The sequence below is a fragment of the Schistocerca cancellata genome, chromosome 11 (genome assembly GCF_023864275.1).
Source record: "Schistocerca cancellata isolate TAMUIC-IGC-003103 chromosome 11, iqSchCanc2.1, whole genome shotgun sequence".
In the NCBI taxonomy this organism is placed as follows: domain Eukaryota; kingdom Metazoa; phylum Arthropoda; class Insecta; order Orthoptera; family Acrididae; genus Schistocerca; species Schistocerca cancellata.
The window spans coordinates 104,123,826-104,144,036 of record NC_064636.1 but is presented as its reverse complement, the minus strand read 5'-3'; the positions used below and the strand labels follow the sequence as shown (position 1 = coordinate 104,144,036).

General features: G+C 41.2%; 1 protein-coding gene across 1 annotated transcript in view; it reads right to left on the bottom strand.

Moving 5' to 3' along the window:
• LOC126108285 (uncharacterized) overlaps window positions 1–20,211 on the bottom strand; it is a 235,549-nt gene that overhangs the window by 95,560 nt on the left and 119,778 nt on the right. Inside the window, exons 12-13 of the mRNA XM_049913509.1 lie at window positions 12,891–13,230; window positions 795–956 (exon numbers count right to left, since the gene is read on the bottom strand). Of these exons, the coding sequence (XP_049769466.1) occupies window positions 795–956; window positions 12,891–13,230 (502 nt within the window). The remainder of the gene's footprint in view (window positions 1–794; window positions 957–12,890; window positions 13,231–20,211) is intronic.

The window sequence follows — 20,211 nt, the reverse complement described above, 5'->3', positions numbered from 1 at the left end:
ATTCCTGGTGATTACCATTCAATACTTGAATCTGCAGTTTGTTTTTTCGCCAGTCACAAATATGACCCTCACTGCCGTACTTTCTGCACAGTTTCCAATGTTTCCTGCTTCTTCAATAACGTTTTCTTTAGCTGTGTAAGAGTGATAGTGAGAACTTGTAGCTGTAATCAAACACATGGTTAATACTTCACTTTCAGCATGCTACTGATATATCACAGAGCCCCAACAACACTATACTATAGTGGGTGCTAATGTCAGAGGCAGAGCAGTACCAACCTTACTACAATTAATCTGCGCACCCCAGTTTTTTGTCCGTAAATTTGGGAAAAAATGTGTGTGGATTATTCGCATTTATATGATAAATCTGTCACTAGAGGCAGATGTAAAATAACTGTTTTCAAAAGCTATTTCTTCACCAATATCATTTAACATTTAAATCACTTTCTTCAAGCAGCTGGTGTATTGTTTCAGTTTCATACAGATAAGACTCCACACATGCTACTAACACATTGAAAACAAAGCCAGCTTTGCACTGTAACAAATGCCCACTCACAACGGCTCCTGCTATAAATTGACAATGCATGTGAACTAAGATTAGAGCAACTGGTAAAGCAGAGCCCTATTGAAGTGATCTGTTACAAGCCACTGTATGCTAGTGGGTTAAGAAGGCACACAGCACGTCGAGCTGTACGAGATGGTTGCACTTCACAGTAATTATAGACTGTAAAATTGAAAAGTAATACACGTCGAATAAAGCTAAAATACTAATACAAGAGGCAATTTGAAGCACTTACAATGACAGTGTGCAAGTCCCTGTAGGCGAGAGCAAGCACAGCACAGTAGGTCAGGTTGGCTCTGAGGCCGCACACGTAGACGCCCCAGTCGGTGAGCAGCAGCAGCAGCGGGCGGGGGCCTGCCCCGTCCGGGGACCAGTAGGAGCTGCTCACCTTGTACACCTGCAAGCACCACCGCCAGCTCGCAAACAAAAACTACAGGTGGAACGCATCCGGCAGTACGAGTAACAAATATACGACACATTGTATACCTCTCGTGCTGGCGTAGGAGTGCAGCTAGTTTAAACCTTTCACTACTTCCTCGACTTCCGGAAGGCATTCGACACAGTTCCGCACTGTCGCCTGATAAAGTAAGAGCCTTCGGAATATCAGACCAGCTGTGTGGCTGGATTGAAGAGTTTTTAGCAAACAGAACACAGAATGTTGTTATCAATGGAGAGATGTCTACAGACATTAAAGTAACCTCTGGTGTGCCACAGGGCAGTGTTACGGGACCATTGATTTTCACAATACAGTAGAGCATCGATTATCCGAAGTAATTGGGGGCACGGGTGTTTGAAAAACTGGTTTATTTGGATAATCGAACTGTACATGTTTATTTGCCAAAAAGAAGTACTGTACATTAAATTTATTCATAAAAACAAGCATCTCTTTTGTTTTTTTTATATCCGTAATTGTCGATTTCCCCACCTTGTACTCATTGGATAAAGTGGTTGCAGATTCACCTTCTTCTAACCTTTTAATAATCTCGTACTTGTCCCTCACAGAAAGGACGACACGTTTACGTTTAAGCATTTTGTATTGTCAAGTTCACTTCTTCACGCAGCAGCACACAAGTGGTCGTAACAGAGAACAGAAGGTGACTGTCTGCTCTTCTCGGGGGCGCGCAATCCTTCAAACTGCGCGGAGCGGCACGCCTCAACTCCAAGATTGCGCAGCTGTTGCTATGGACAGCTCTGACACTGCCGCTACTTCTACTGCCAGTGCCGAGCCGACAGAAGTGTGCCGACTGTTGAAACACGGCGACTGGCGGCTCGGCCAGTCAGCAGCGCCTCGTGAAGGCCCCATTAGAAGCAGTGTCCCGCCAGCGGTGGCCCAGTGCGGCGACTACTGTGGGAAACTCGGTTTGGGAGTGAGGGGGATGATGGACAGTAGGGTGGGAGAGTAACAGGTGCGAGCGAGTACACAGTTCGGTTAAGCAGTTGTTCGGCTGACTGACGTCCGGATAATTGACGCTCTACTGTATATATAAATGACCTAGTAGATAGTGTCGGAAGTTCCGTGTGGCTTTTTGCGGATGATGCTGTAGTATATAGAGAAGTTGCAGCATTAGAAAATTGCAGCGAAATGCAGGAAGATCTGCAGCGGATAGGCACTTGGTGCAGGGAGTGGCAACTGACCCTTAACATAGACAAATGTAATGTATTGCGAATACATAGAAAGAAGGATACTTTATTGTACGATTATATGATAGCGGAACAAACACTGGTAGCAGTTACTTCTGTAAAATATCTGGAACCATGCATGCGGAACGATTTGAAGTGGAATGATCATATAAAATTAATTGTTGGTAAGGCGGGTGCCAGGTTGAGATTCATTGGGAGAGTCCTTAGAAAACGTAGTCCGTCAACAAAGGAGGTGGCTTACAAAACACTCGTTGGACCTATACTTGAGTATTGCTCATCAGTGTGGGATCCGTACCAGGTCGGGTTGACAGAGGAGATAGAGAAGATCCAAAGAAGAGCAGCGCGTTTCGTAGCAGGGCTATTTGGTAAGCATGATAGCGTTACGGAGATGTTTAGCAAACTCGAGTGGCAGACTCAGCAAAAGAGGCGCTCTGCATCGCGGTGTAGCTTGCTGTCCAGGTTTCGAGAGGGTGCGTTTCTGGATGAGGTATCTAATATATTGCTTCCCCATAGTTATACCTCCCAAAGGGATCACGAATGTAAAATTAGAGAGATTCGAGCACGCACGGAGGTTTTCTGGCAGTCGTTCTTCCTGCGAACCATACGCGACTGGAACAGGAAAGGGAGGTAATGACAGTGGCACGTAAAGTGCCCTCTGCCACACATCGTTGGGTGGCTTGCAGAGTATAAATGTAGAATGTAGATGTAGATGTACTGCAGACGTGCTCTCTGCATTCCGTACCGAGGTAGCTTTCGTCACGGCTATACTCCTCACCAAATGCCGGTGCCTTTGCTGGGGGATGGTATTCTGGCTGATATGAAATACTTTATCGTCCGATTCTTTCAAATTACGTGAAAAATATGATTTCAGCAAATCTTACAGTTTGATATCTTCACTCAATAAAGAATCAAGTTTCTTTTTGCTATCCATCATTTGTACCGCACTGCATGACATTTTTAAGAATTTGCAAAGGTAAAATGCACTGGGTAAATTTCGCACATGGTCGATTGAGCTCACACAATGCAGTGAATGAAATGTAGATAAGATATTGAAATTTTACTTAGAATTGAGAGCAAAACGATATTTCATTCGTGCCATTAGAGAGCTTCCTGATATAGTAACTGTTTTAGTGGTTCACATGTCTCACGTCAGATAATGTTGTAAAAGATGCACAATACTTCAGTGACACAGCTACTTGTCAACTTTGGGTGCTTATTGACCTGTTGCTGTAGTGGCTCACTAATGTAAGTGCTGGCACGCTGTAAAAGTGCAGGTGCCATGGGGTGGGACTGTAACTCCATCGTAGAGGACGACAACATCCAGCGCCACCTGCCAGAAAAACAGGCCAGTCTCCAAACGCGCGACACTGGAAAAGTGGGCCTGCAAATCACGGCATGTTAAGTTTCCGAACTCTGATTCGCTGCCTATGTCTATTAATCAGGTCATTTCTTATACTTACACTATGTGATCAAAAGTATCCAGACACCTGGCCGAAAATCACAAGTTTGTGGTGCCCTCCATCAATAATGCTGGAATTCAATATGGTGTTGGCCCACCCTTAGCCTCGATGACAGCTTCCATTCTCACAGGCATACTATCAATCAGATGCTGTAAGGTTTCTTGGGGGAATGCCAGGCCATTCTTCACGCAGTGCTGCACTGAGGAGAGGTATCGATGTCGGTCGGTGAGGCCTGGCATGAAGCTGGCATTCTAAAACGTTCCACAGGTTTTCTATAGGATTCAGATCAGGCAGGACTCTGTGCAGGCCAGTCCATTATAGGGATGTTATTGTCGTGTAACCAGTCCACCACAAGCCGTGTATTACGAACAGGTGCTCAATTGTGTTGAAACACGCAATAGCTGTCCCCGAATTGCTCTTCAACAGCGGCAATCAAGGAGGCACTTAAAACATCAATGTAGGGCTGTGCTGTGATACTGCCATGCAAAACAAGGGGTACAAGCCCCCTCCGTGAAAAACACGACCGCACTAAACATCACCACCTCCGAATTTTACTGTTGTCACTACACACACTGGTAGATGACTTTCTCCGGACATTCGCCAAACCCATACTCTGCCACTGGATCGCCACATTGTATACCATGATTAGTCACTCCACAGAATGTCTTTCCATTGTTCAATCGTCCAATTTTTAAGCTCCTTACACTAAGTGAGGCGTCGTCTGGCATTTATTGGCATGATGTGTGGCTTATGAGCAGCCGCTCAACCATAAAATACAGTTTTTCTCACCTACCTCCTAACTGTCAAAGTACTTGCAGTGGATCCTGATGAAGTTTAGAATTCCTGAGTAATGGTATGCATAGATGTCTGCCGATTACACATTATGAACTGTTGTGTACATAGTGCCGCGTAGTCAGCGCGTACACAACTTTCCCACTAGAGCGCGCCCCGCTAAGCATAACAGCACAGGCGCAGCGCCCATCCGTCTCCGCACTACAAGATGGCGCTGCCTCAGAGACAAACCAAATTCTGCTTCCGCCGATCCGCGTATTAATATGTAATGCAGCCAATGAGATTGCTGCTAACGTAGAACCTTTTTTCGTCGCGGATCACACTCGCGCAGTGATACCTGAATGCGCGAGGTATTATAACGAGTGTACAGACCTCCGATTAGTCAGTCTGCATTAGTCTGCACCAGTCTATAGTCAAGTTTCAGTCTGCGTCTAATAAGATTACCATATTCCTGTACATAGCCATGAAGATAAATGAATAGACACTTTGTCAAGTATCAGAGATATGTGAGAATAAGATTAACGTATCAAGACCAAAGGAACTTCAGATCGTCAATTGTAAATCCAGAATCAAGTTAAGTAAGGTTTATGATTGTTATTATTTTAATAAATGTGTGTGAAAATTAATCAAGTTCTGTTTAAAGTTGGTCACCGTCAATCTGTTACTCTAAGCGTGCAAGTGACATTTCTATCGTCTGCCCTAACGGCAGAAGATAAACACGCCACGATAAGACCACGAGACATATTGCCGACACTCGCCTACTTTGCTAGAGCGACAAGTCAAATAATCTGACGGTGTGTGTACCGAAGGTCTTACAGTACGCACCCCACACGAACCTCTTCAAATGTCGATGGTCTCTGTCAGTTGACAGACGAGGTCGGCGTGTACACGTTTGTGCTGTACGTGTCCCTTGACGTTCCCACTTCACTATCACACGGACCTGGGGGTGTTTAGGAGTGTGGAAATCTCGCATACAGGTGTATGAAACAAGTGACACCCAATCAAGTGACCACGTTCAAAGTCCGTGAGTTCCGCGGAGCGCCCCATTCTGCTCTCTCACGATGTCTAATGACAACTGAGGTCGTTGATATGGAGTACCTGGCAGTAGGTGGCAGCACAATGCACCTAATATGAAAAACTTACGTTTTTGGGGGTGTCTGGATAGTTTTGATCACATACTGTATTTCAACTATTTCTTTAATGATGAAGTCTCAGTACACGAAGGTGGGCAAAAGGATCTCTGTCTCTCCACAGTTCATGCTATGTCCCATGTCAAGGCCGTTCAGCAGCAGCAGACTTTTCTGGTTGACCCAGTCTGGTGTGACGTCCATGTTCAGCGCATCTATCTAACAGTGCAACACGTGTGGGCAATATACAATTTCCCACACTGGAATGGGATTTTGTATATCGCTGTTCTCCTTAGACCTAGGTTTCTTAACAGAACCCAGCACTATTTGCATTCGCACTCGAGGGTGAAAGACTCATTTTATTTGATGTTTCTGGAACAGCCTGCCAGTCTTAAAGGACATACCTTCAAAATAGGATACAAAAACCATCCTCATGGACTGATGACCTCAGAAGTTAAGTCCCATAGTACTCAGAGCCATCCTCATGGAGTTTTCCGTTTCTTCCGGCTTTTCTCAAGATTTAGAGAGGGTGGGTTGAGATGCATTTCAAATCTATTTATCAGAGTACCCATCTTGTTGAGCAAGTCTGTAATACACCACTGTGTTGCAATGGATGATGGCAGCTTCTAAACATAGGTCAGTGGGAGTTGGTTTGGCATGTGAAGACCTGGCCCATTTCTCTGGAAGGGGCATTGTATGTCTTCACCCTGTACAATCCCTCTATGATGACATTACAGCCCCACCCTTCACTGCCTGCATTTTTCTAAAGATCCAACGCATATACTGGCGAGCCACTGCACCGTCACATTGGTAAGTACCTGAAGGTGACAAGCAGCTGTTTCATTGAAATATTGGGCAGCTTTCACAACATTATCCAACGTGATACCCGTGAACCACTTAAGCAGGTATCTCATTTCATTCTCAAGTTATTGTGTTTTATATCCAATCGACAGTCACACAATGAGCCCTTTCACTCCTTACGCATCGCAAATCGTGGTCATAATAATTGTCATATCTCAAAGGATTCAAGATCCCGAAATGAGGTTTTACACAAATGATGCACATACATTGTACAATAAATGCTCGAAACATTTTTATTCGCCAAGATACGGAAGTAACATCCACAGCAATGAGAGATTGGCGGCTCAGGACAGACAGACATCTGCAGCACTTCATGAAAACCCAAGCGGTGTGCATACACATGTCCACAGTACCTTGAGAAAGGTGAAGCACAGCAGTGAAAGGGTTAAAGCCCAAGCGACATGAGTGGCCACTTTGGGAGCCAAGCTGGGGGGATGGGTGTGGAGAGGGGGGGGGGGGGGCATCATAGTAGTTAGTAGCGGAAACTGACACAGGTGAAAACATATGACAATACTCTAAGCAAAAAAGTTCCCGTGAGCAAGGGGCTAAAATCAATCTGTTTGTGATAACTGCAATGTGTGGTTGAGTCACCACAGACTTCAGCATGAAATATGGACCCAGTTATTACAAACGAGGCACTGAGAACCATAAGGGCCCAAAACATAGACACAAAGTTCTGAGAAAAAATGTGTTTCTGGAAATCAAATCTGTAGGCAAACTACCAGTCTTGTAGGTCTGAATAGTTTTTTAAGCAAATCTCTACATCCTCTATTTCTTATGAAAAAATAATGTATCCACTTTATATTCTGAAATATTAATAAATACTAAATGCACCACAAACACAAAGTTATTCCAACACTTCACGGTTCTTGGTATCATCATTTTCATTAAGTACCGGGTGATCAAAAAGTCAGTATAAACTTGAAAACTTAATAAACCACAGAATAATGTACATAGAGAGGTAAAAATTGACACACATGCTTGGAATGGCATGGGGTTTTATTAGAGAGAGAGAGAGGAAAAAAAAAAAGCACATATTGCTAGACGCGTGAAAGATCTCTTGCGCATGTCCTTTGGCGATGATCGTGTGCTCAGCTGCCACTTTCGTCATGCCCCAGACCTCAGTCCGTGCGATTATTGGCTTTGGGATTACCTGAAATCGCAAGTGTATCGTGATCGACCGACATCTCTAGGGATGCTGAAAGACAACATCCGACGCCAATGCCTCACCGTAACTCCGGACATGCTTTACAGTGCTGTTCACAACATTATTCCTCGACTACAGCTGTTGTTGAGGAATGATTGTGAACATATTGAGCATTTCCTGTAAAGAACATCATCTTTGCTTTGTCTTACTTTGTTATGCTAATTATTGCTATTCTGATCAGATGAAGCGCCATCTGTCGGACATTTTTGAACTTTTGTAGTTTTTTGGTTCTAATAAAACCCCATGTCATTCCAAGCATGTGTGCCAATTTGTACCTCTCTATCTACATTATTCCATGATTTATTCAGTTTTCAAATTTATACTGACTTTTTGATCACCCAGTACATTCTGTGGCTTGAGGTTGAGATAAAACAATACACCTCCAATTGTGAAGTAGTAGTACCATCACCACTATATATACACATGACGTATACATTAAATTGTGCGGTTTTATTTGAAATGTGAAATAATGGATTTTAATGTGGTTTATGCTGGCACAAAGACCCTTCGAATATAAAACCCAATAATTCGAGAATGACACGAGATATTGCTCTCAATTTAAAACTAAATTTCAATATCTTCTCTACTTTTCATTCACGGTAATGGACGAGCTGAAATCAACCGTATGCAAAGTTTACACAATGCATTTTTAGCCTGGAAAGCTAAAAAAATTTGCAATGTTTTACTTAATTTGACACAGTGTGGTAAGTAAGATGGATAACTAAACGAAATTCAGTTCTTTATTGAGATGTGCAGAAATCAGTTTTGTCCACAAAATAGTTTTCAAAAAATTGGTCAGAACGCCGTCTCTCAGCAGAGCAGTTCAGACATAACAAAAGCAGCCTCAGCACAGAATGCTGAAAGAGCACAGCTATAGCAGCAAAATCATTAAGAAATGCACTGATTCAGAATTATTTCCTGAGCTTTGATCTATAGGCTTTTAGATAAGTAACATTAGTATCGTCCAAACAGAATAATGTGTGTGCAATCAGCAGGGCACGCGTGGGGAGAGCGATAGTTGTGGGGGTCGTGGGCAGGAGCTGTAGGTGAAATGCCGAGGGCTGGAAGTGCCATTCTAAATTTAAACCTACACTCATACTTTTTGTAAATATTAAGCAGGGCCCATGCCTGTATGGTGACCACTCAAAAAGATCTCTCACTTCTGCTTCGGTTGGTATCTAATAAGAATTCTGCTGAAAATGCAACAAAAGCAGCAATTTATTTTCTTCTGCCTTGTTATACATTTCTAATTTTTAGATAAGCTTCACGAGTGGGGAATTTTGAGTAATACCTACACATTTCTTTTTTGGTTGTGTTATAATTTTCTTCTTTTGTCAAAACAGAGCAGAGTTTAGACGCTGTCACCTCACTAACACATCGTGCAGATGCAATTACAAGAGAATTTTGGAACAGTGGTTTATTAATTTTTTAATTGAGGAACAGAGGAAAAGTAGCTCATGTAATGTAGGTAGTGGAATAACATGGCAGGTAATGAAGTCCTGCATAAAAATCATACAGAAAAATACTCTCATCTTTGTGCGCTACGATATGGCAAAATCTCATTTCAGTATATCAAACCATTTATGAAATAAGAGTAATGTCGCTGATATTTCACTTGAGCTTTATCTCTGGCACGTACGATTGCAAATGAATGTCCTAAGGCAGACCAATTTTCTTGATATCAGTGACAGACAGACCTCCACCCGAGTCTAAAGAAAAATTCAATAGGTTAGCTAAATTTCATATGCAGCAACATATTATGTAACTTGCAACAAATGCAAAATCATTGCAACCCCCATTTTCCATTGCACTGTGTCTTATTTACTTTGAAATATCAAGTAACTACGACCATTAACAAAATGATGGGTGGAGCCTGATGAACAGCTTCATCATCATGTGCCCATCATTTCGTTAATGGTCGTAGTTACTTGATATTTGCAAGGAAATAAGACACAGTGCAGTGAAAAATAGGAGTTGCAATGATTTTGCATTTGGTGCATATTACATAATATGTTGCTGCACATGAAATTTAGCTAACATATAAAGCTATAAGTATTTTACTGAACGTTGTTGTAAAATCATTTGAGAAAGATTGCAGGGTATGTGCCTCAATTCTGTCATCGCCGACCATCTGAAAGGTAGCGAACACCGTCAGCCTCCCCTTCTGAACAAATTAACGAACTCGCCCAGCGCTCTGGATGATTATTGGTCACCGTATCCCACACGGACTAGTACCACATATCCAGTGCAAATGACAAATACTGGAAGGCAACCTGGACAGTAACTTTGCAGCTACAAAGTTATTAGGAACATTCAAAAACAGTTGTAAATTCCAGCAGAATGATGTTTGGGGTAATACTAAATGCAATGAACTGTAATGGTTAAACAATATAAAATCCAGGATGGAACGTAACAATATTACGAAAAGGAAATTTGCTACTCACCATATAGCGGACCCCCCCCCCCCCCACACGACTGCAGAGTCTGGCAACTGAAGCCACACCAGACTTAAGTTGCCAGAGACTGCAGTCAAATGTGTATATGTATGTATGTATGTATGTATGTGTGTGTGTGTATTTTTGATTAAGATCTTTCTGGCCAAAAGCTTATTTGTTACAGTCCTTTCGTTGTGCCTATCTGCAACTCAGCACCTCCGCTATATGGTGAGTAGCAACTTTTCTTTCCACAATATTGAAGCTGTAATGTTTGTGGGACCATCTGATTTTATTTCAATAGGCATCAGTCACTTCATTTACGGCTGCAACACAGTATTAATTCATTGCCTTATTTTCATGATGTAGGGTCCAGACTAATGGTTGTAGAATTGTTTACAGTAACGATTGGATAACAAATGATTGTATGTTCTGGTTCTGCCACATCCAAATACACTATGAACATTTTATATTTTTTTATTGTGTTGTAAAGTTGCAATGATTTATAAACTCTTTTACTTATTATAAACATTTGCTATAACCAAATAAAAATTCAAAATTTAATTTGACTGAGTGAAAACCAACTTTTTAACAATATTCATTTTATATTTTCAAATTATTTATCTCTATATTTTATGACATCATTGGAGCACATGTACTTAAGTCAGCTCCAGCGTGGAGTGAAGCCGACTAGGAATGGGAAGACTACAAAATCAAAAGAAAACAAATAATACATTTTTCGAAATTTGCGAAAACTGGCTGGATCAATGAATAAAAACAAATATTAATCCGTATGCAGAATACAAAATTCGAAAATAACACTGCAATCAACATTCACTGACTTCAAAAACTGCTACATAAACAACCAAAACTTCAGCTGTGTTCATTATTCTATGTAAAATAGGAAGAAAAGGCAACCACCCACCTATAGCAGACCGATGTGTGGTTCAGAGGAACATACAGCAGAGAATACTACACTAGAGCACTAGCTTTCAAGCTCTTGTTCTTTCTCTATCACAAGTACACACACAACCTCACAGACATACATACCTGCTCTAACACTATAGTGAATGCTACTGAAATGTTACCGAAAATTGCTGGTGGAAAGTAGTGAAGCAGAGTACAATTCTGCGAACGTGAACTGTCAATCGTATGTTCGTAATTACCTTTACCTTTAAATTTTCTCACTCTGCAGTCATGTCAATCCTCAAAGTTCTGGTCGTGCTATGCAGAGCCAACTGTAGCTATATCTTCAACATCTGCAGGAAAGTGCTGTGATAACGGAAAATCATGTTTGCTGCCCATTAGCTACTAAATCACATAACTGCTTCTTTTCAAACTCCTCCTCTATTTAACAGTTCACACGACACTTTCAACATATCAATTAAACATTAACATTTAAACTCTTAATAACCAAACTCATTGACAGACAGATTATTAGTATCCTAAAGTTGAGAAGTAGGTAAGCAATTAAAGAAATTCCATAGATCTTTCTATGTTTTTCTTATGGAAGAACAGCCACTTTTGTCCCGACCTTTTATTTTTTGAGTCCACGGCACACTTCACTGTGAAGTCAAAGTGTAAACAGCTCCTTTCCACCAGTACAATACTCACCTTACATCGTGTCTCGTAACTGTATTACACTTACATTTGCATTACATATTTGCACATAAATAAAAAAATGCATGTAGAGAAATGCCGTTTTCCCTATACCACTACTATCACAGATTACAGTTTCTACACAACCATCTTTCATCAGCACTGTAGAAAGGAAGTAGGACATGTTGCTACCTCAAACAGTATCGCATACCACCACCCTATTTTCTGTCGCGTGTTTCCATACGTCACACATCAATCAGTTAATGGTGAGTGGTTGCCTTCCATTTATTTCGTGTATTATGTCATTCCAGGAGTTTCCATTTGGTAATACAGGGTGTTACAAAAAGGTACGGCAAAACTTTCAGGAAACATTCCTCACACCCAAAGAAAGAAAATATGTTATGTGGACATGTGTCCGGAAATGCTTACTTTCCATGTTAGAGCTCATTTTATTACTTCTCTTCAAATCACATTAATCATGGAATGGAAACACACAGCAACAGAATGTACTAGCATGACTTCAAACACTTTGTTACAGGAAATCTTCAAAATGTCCTCTGTTAGCGAGGATACGTGCATCCACCCTCCGTCGCATGGAATCCCTGATGCGCTGATGCGGCCCTGGAGAATGGCGTATTGTATCACAGCCGTCCACAATACGAGCATGAAGAGTCTCTGCATTTGGTACCGGGGTTGCGTAGACGAGAGCTTTCAAATGCCCCCATAAATGAAAGTCAAGAGGGTTGAGGTCAGGAGAGCGTGGAGGCCACGGAATTGGTCCGCCTCTACCAATCCGTCGGTCACTGAATCTGTTGTTGAGAAGCCTACGAACACTTCGACTGAAATGTGCAGGAGCTCCATTGTGCACGAACCACATGTTGTGTTGTACTTGTAAAGGCACATGTTCTAGCAGCACAGGTAGAGTATCCCGTATGAAATCGTGATAACGTGCTCCACTGAATCGAGGAAGTACAGTACATACTGATGAAACTAAAATGAGCTCTAACATGGAAATTAGGCGTTTCCGGACACATGTCCACATAACATCTTTTCTTTATTTGTGTGTGAGGAATGTTTCCTGAAAGTTTGGCCGTACCTTTTTGTAACACCCTGTATAAATAAGACACTTGTTACTGGGGTGAAATTTTTACATCATCAAATGTATACAGTTAGGTTTAGAAAGTCCATCAGCGACAAACCACATTGACTGACCTTGTACAGTGTCTCAGTAGGCCGACAGAAGACAGTCGCAGAGAACGCTTTCTGTGCAATTTCACGGTCCAGCTCCACATCGCCGGGAGGCCCGCAGTCCGCCTCCGCAGCTGCGGCGGAAATCTTCTGCGCGGCAAGCTGGCGCATTTCCGCGGCGAACGTCGCGTCGGCGGCCGCGAGGGCGACAGCCCTCTCCGGCGAGTCAGTCGCACAGACGGGGGGAGTGGGGACGGGACAGGGGAGTCGCGGGAAGGGGGAAGCGGGGGCGGCGACGGGCAGGCCGCGGCGCCACTGCGGGAGTGGCCGGCGTGGCGCAGAACCCGCCAGTGAGCGCATGAACCTGTCAGTAAATGCACAAAAGAGAGCTGAGATTTATACGGCCAGATAAATACTTAACGAACAGATACTGAATTAAATTTGGGAGAAAAACTTGTTGCACCTGACCAAAAGAAGGGAGTGTTCGATAGGATACATCCGGAGGTATCGAGGAATCATCAGTTTGGTAATGTAAGTGTGTGTGGGTGTGTGCGTGTGGGTGTGTGGGGGAGGGGGGGTAAAAATTGCAGAGTGACACCAAGATTTAAATACAGAAAGCAAGTCGAAATAGATGTAGGATGTCGTAGTTACGCAGAGATGAAGGGGCTCGCACATCGTAAACTAACACGAAAAGCTATCAAATCCACCTTCAGACTGAATACTGAACCAGCAATGACAACAGTTTAACATTTATCATCATCATCATCATCATCATCATCATATGCATCAATTACAGTAATACACATTTAGCAAAACAAAGAAATATATATAAAAATAAACATGTGAAATTACATACAGTACACAAGTTTTAAAACAGCTCAGACTATACTCGGCTGTTGACGGACTCAATCCATCAGAGTGCCTAGTGGGATGCTTGATGGAGCTTCTCAATGCCACCAGGGAAGCGTCTGATTGGACATTCATTCACAATGTGGCTCGCTGTTCGGGTGTCACCACAGTCACACACACTGTCACTTGAAAATCCCCACTTGTGCATGTCGTATTTGCACCTACCCTCTTCAGTCCCATATCTGTTTAACTGCACCCCCACCTCCCTCGGTCGGTGGAAGCCTGGAACTGGAACTGTTGGTTTCGGGTTCTCGTAGCTCGCCACTCACGTTTCCACTCTGTGTTCTGGTCCAATCCTGTGGATAGCATTTGGACTCCCATTTCATATGCTGGTCTTCTAGATTTGAGGTGTTTCCTGGGCAGTGATAGCAAATTGTCATGAAGAGGGATCAAGTTTTTTTCAGAAACTTGCTGACTGAGTGTCTGACATGCTCTTCTTCTTCTTCTTCTTCTTCTTCTTCTTCTTCTTCTTCTTTTTTTACAGTTTCCTGTCATCCCTTCAATAGTTTTCTTCCCAAATGGCCCAGTATCTTTTCATTTGTTCTGATCCCTTTTGTTCCTCATGTGTAAATCTCCTTTTCATTGTTTATCTATTTTTGTTTTAAATCTTACTTTTGTGGGTTTTCAGTTTCCTTACATTTTCTGTTTTAGCTTGCAAATCATCCAGAAGCAATTCTAGCTTTTTCATATCCTCCTGGATTTCCTTTATCCATCCTACTTGTTGCTCCACGATGGGCTCCAGTTTGCTGTACACCACCATCTGCCAATATACATCTCTTTGATATGTATTATTTACACATGTTCTAGCTACTCTTCTCTCCACTTTTAGGATTCCGTTTTTCTGGGCAACTTTCAAAAGTGTTTCCCTTCTGCATGACAACTCTCGTTGACCTACTGTCTTGTATCGTTTTAATTTAGTTTAATAGATATTTTTATAGTATGTAGAACATATTAAATTTTGAGATTTTATCATTTTGTATGTTACAACTTCTCCTAGATATTTAAACTGTTTCACTATTTTTACTTTCTTGTTGTTTACTGTTATGTGCCTCATTACCAATGGATCTGCTACAATTATCTTGGTCTTTCAAAATGATATCTGGAGTCCTGTTTTTTGTAGTGAACACACAGTGCACAGTGGGGCGATCACTTTGTCGCAGAAATAGTTCAAAAGCCAAGATCGCTCAAATACTGTTTACTGGATAACCAATTTCAACACACTAAAGGTGCCATCATCGGATATGAATGCAGACTAACATTTACAAACCATTTGTATATAACGATACATGAGGCAGACCAGCTGATATAAAATCATTGTCACAAAAATTAAGAAACGACTGCTCTCCTGGCCATTCTTTTCCATAAGATATGTAAACCAAAGTCACAAGATAAAACTATTTGGTACACGACCGCTACTCAACTGACAGAGGTCAGCATGCCGACCACTGTCGGTCGAGTAGCAGTCGTATACCAAACAGTTGTATCTTGTGACTCCGTCACAAGTGTCAACTGTGCACAGGATGCGTCCAGCAGTTACACTTTGGATTTTTTTAAAAATAAATGCAGTCCTTTTCACAAAACATTATGACTGGTGTCCCAGGACGCATGACCTGAATCCGAACAGTATATAGTGTAGTCAACTAGTGGGAGAACCGTTTAATACTACCCATCCAACCAATCATCCTTCATAGCAGCTATAGCACACACTCTCACATCATGTTACCCATACTTCACAATTACATATCTTTAAAATGGGGCTCAATAATAATAATAATAATAATAATAATAACAGTTAATATTTCAGCTAAATTACACGAAATATGACACACACAAAACAGAAGACTACATACAACAAAAATATCAATAACCTAATATAAAATTATAGCTTGTGGATGTAAGGGAGGTTATTAACCCAGATAACCCTGATGTCCTTCTGGAAGGATGACGTAACTCACTGTTGAAATTATTTATTTTTGCGAATAACCCATTGTTGCAATGGACTGTGACACATTGTTATATGAAGTAGGCAGAGTCAGTTGCGCACTGCGACAGTCAATTTGACACTGTCGTTCATAGTGAGTGAGAAACTGTGTCTTGAAAATAGGGCCAATTTTACCATGGACGAACTGACCGACCTTGTCATCGGTGGGTATGTATATTTTCTTTCATATTGCGTCAATAATTCTGAAACTTGTCATATAATATCTTAAAGAATTAACCTATATTATTTATGGGTTCATATTATGATTGAAAGTTTTCGTCAGTTGTAATTCAATAATGTTTTCAACCATCCTTCCACAAGGACGTCAGGGTAATATGTGTCATTTTGTATTCACAGAAAACGATGTACACTTATGGAACTTTTGGACATGTTAGAATCAAAAGACGAGGAAATACCTAATACTGGTGTGAATGTAACATTACACCTCCTCTAAATTCAACTGGTGATGTAACAGATGAAGATTCGGGTGCTGAAGAAAATCCAAGTGTAGATAAATTACCAGCAAGTGAGCTCAATGCTACTGCGCTACATGACCTAAAAGTGAGGGGTGTGGAAGCAACAGGAACAATAAGAGGAAACAGAGTTAATAATTGTACTCTATCATCTGTAGATAAAATGATAAAAGAAAATAGAGAATCATATGAAATTTGTTCTGACTCAGCATCCGGGATTTCCATTGTATGTTGGAATGACAACAATGTTGTTACTGTAGCCACCAACTTTGACAGAGTGCAACCACTATGCTCTGTAGCAAGATTTTCCAGGGAACAAAAGAAAAGGATTAGCGAGGTTCAACTTAACTTATTACACTCCTACAATACTCATAACGGAGGCATAGATCGAGCTGACCAAAATGTATCCCTATATAGATGCTCTAAAAGAGGGAAAAAGTATTTCCAGATCATTGCACATTTTATAGACATTGCAGAGCAAAATGCCTGGGATCTTTACAAGCACAACAAAGAACCCATAGATCATCTGACATTTAGTTGTCGAATTGTCACTACAATTCTTGAAAGTAACAAAAGAGTCACTACCAGCAGAGGACGTCCTAATAAGAGGGCAAAACTAGATTCTAGATTTGATGGAAGAGAACATTATATTGCTGAATTAGCAACAGATGAGATAACAAAAAAGAAGAAGCAGCTGAAATGTCGAAGTTGCCACAAAAAAAACTACTACTATGTGCGTAAAATGTGACGAACCACTTCATGTTTGTTGCTTTTTGTCTTATCATACTAGTGCATAAAATATGTGTATAGGTTATTTTCTTTGCTTTTTGTATTTATTAGCTGTTTTAGCCCATAATTCAAATTTATTTATGTTTATTTGAAAGTATAAAAACCAAAACAAGTTAATTGTGCAATGTCATATACTTTAAAAACACGTTCCCTTATTGTCCTGACGTCCTTCTGGAAGGACGCCCATTTTTGGAAATACTAAATAAAAATAAATACTCAAAATTGTTTTTACTTTCTTCCTTACAACCTTGTGAATGAATGTATATAAGATATAAATTAATTTTGAAAAACATATAATTCAGGACTATGTGGTTAATATCACAGTACATCAGTACTCTGCTTCCAGTGAACTTAACGAAGCATTAGTCTCAGGAGAAGCCTTTGGAGGCCATTCCAGTCCACTTGAAAGCTTGAGCACTCACTGCCACAAGACATTCTCAATTTTTAGCCACGTCAAGCTTTTGACGGTAACCTCTGAGGTCTTCACTGAGACCAACTGACAGTAGTGGCTGCTGGCATGGTGATCTTTCACAGCCCACGCATAACTTTTAATCGGATGGCGTATATCAGCATTACGTCACATCAAATATGTCGTGTCAACGTCTGCACTGGTGGCGCCACTGCTCCCGAAGGAGCAAAAACAATTTGGTGAACCACTATCTCCTCAATGTCAAGAGGCAGCTTCTGCACACCATTCACATTATAGCTACTGGCCCGGAAGTAAGTGTTATAATACATTTTAATTTATACTGCCTCCTTTTTCTGTGTTGTGCCTGATGACTCTGTAATATTGCCCCTCACTTCTAAAACAGTGGGATTCTGCTATGAAAGAGACAGCACAAAATTAGAATGTCCAATAACAGCTTCAAAGTGGACAGCAGTCATCATGTTAGTGGTGCACAGAAATGTGCTTTCGATGTTGTATTTGACATATATAGTAAGATTTAAAGTCACAGAATTTGTGTCAGTTTTAGCATATCAGAGACAATTCTCACTGTAGGGTTTAGCTGGACATCAATTTTGCTTATGTGACTGCTTGTAGCCCACACAGTGGCTCAGTATTACGCAGCAGAACACACTATTTATTATGCCGGAGTACGTGAAATGCCTGCTTGTGCTAACCAGCCTGTTCTAGTCAGCTTTCTGATGATGTTTTAAGCTTTAATTTTTTCTTCAGTTATTAAAGGAGCAATCCTATAAGAGTGTGACACAGTATTACGCATAGATATTTAGGACACAAACTGTGCATTTAACAGCACTATGCAGATGTCGATATAGATCCTTTGCGACCTTATTTCCTGAGCAGTTTATACTATTTCGTGGCACAGAAATGCAGCATTTTATTTAAACTGACCTATTGTAGCAGTCATTTGTTGAAAGTTAATGAAATTTATGGGAATTGTCAGCAACAGACCTTTGTTATATACACAGTAACTTAAAAAGAAATTTAGGTGGGCGTCCTTTGAAGTAAACATTGATATAAAATTTGTACACAGCAATCTCTTTGTGAGAGTTTCTTGCAGTACTGTTACAAGACATGGCCCGAAATTTATGTGTATCTTCCTTTACTTTTAAATGTGTTGATAAGCAATAAGAAACAACAAGAATGGAAAACAAAGAACGAAATGCTCAGATGAAAAATAATGTTAAGACAGGACTACAGTCTTTCACCCCTATTGGTCAATATATACATTGAAGAAGCAATGGAGAAACGGTCTGTGCAATGAACGGTTTAATTAGCACAGAATATGGCTTGGGAATAAACTGCAGAAGAGAAAAGTAATGAGTAGCAGAAAGATTAATGATAAACTTAGCTTCAAAATTAGGGACCACAAACTGAAGGAATTGTGCTACCTCGAAAGCAAAATAACACACATTCTAAATAATCAATTTGGTTTACAACTAGGAAAAACACCACTGATGCAGTGAACAGTTTCATTGAGAAAATAAGTACCTCATTAGATAAGAGCAATAAGGCGGCAGGAATTTTCTGCGACCTCACAAAGGCATTTGATTCTTTAAACCAAGCATTGCTCATTGAAAAGTATAGTATCTCGTTAAATGGCACAAATTATTTTTACGACTGGAGAAAAATATCCCAGGGTATTCCAAAAGGCTTCATTTTAGGCCTATCCCTATTTCTCTTCTATGTTAATGACTTACCATTATATATCAGCTCCCTGTCTGTTCTGTTTGCAGATGACACTTCTCTCTTAGTTGAAAATCAGGATTCGAAAAAAAATTCCCAAATCTTTGATCAGTACCTTAGGAACTTGGTTTCAGCTAAATGGGTTGAATCTAAACATATCTAAGGCTCGCATGATGCAATTCAAAACCAAACAGTCAAAGTGTGAGCAGAAACAAATACTAACAGAGAGATAGAGGGGCTGGCCAGTACTTACCTCAGCTCAGTACAGCCGATAGATACACATAAAACAGAACCGAAAATTTACATTCCTAGCTTTCAGAACAAATGTTCCTTCATCAGGGAGGAGAGAGGGGAAAGAAAGGGAAGAAGGGAAAGGACATTCAGTTACTCACAACCCAGGCTATGAAGCAACAGGGAAAGGAAAATAGGGAGGGTAGCAAGGATGGAGGCATGGTTGTCAGAGGGAAGCCAAAGATATTCTACTGTAAGCACTGTGCCAGCTTCAAACCAAAGAGGATGCATACAGAAGTAAAGAGGTATATAGTATAAAGATAAACACAACTATGTAAGATGAAAAGATGCGTGAATGGCTAAAGAGGAAAGGGAAAGAGGAGAAGACTGAAGAATAAATGGGAGTGAGGTTGTTTAACGTAGGTTCAGTCCAGGGGGATGGCGGGATGAAAGGATGTGTTGGAGTGCAAGTTCCCATCTCTGCAGTTCAGAGGGACTGGTGTTGGGTGGGAGAAGCCAAATGGCACATACGGTGTAGCAGGATCCTAGGTCCCTAGAATTATGCTGGAGGGCATGCTCCGCTACTGGGTATTGGGCATCTCCTAGGCGGACAGTTCGTCTGTGTCCGTTCATGCGCTCAGCCAGTTTAGTTGTTGTCATGCCGATGTAAAAGGCTGTGCAGTGCAGGCATGTCAGTTGATAAATGACATGTGTAGTTTCACACGTGGCCCTGCCTTGAATTGTGTATGTTTTACCAGTAGCGGGGCTGGAGTAGGTGGTTGTGGGGGGGATGCATGGAGCAGGTTTTGCAGC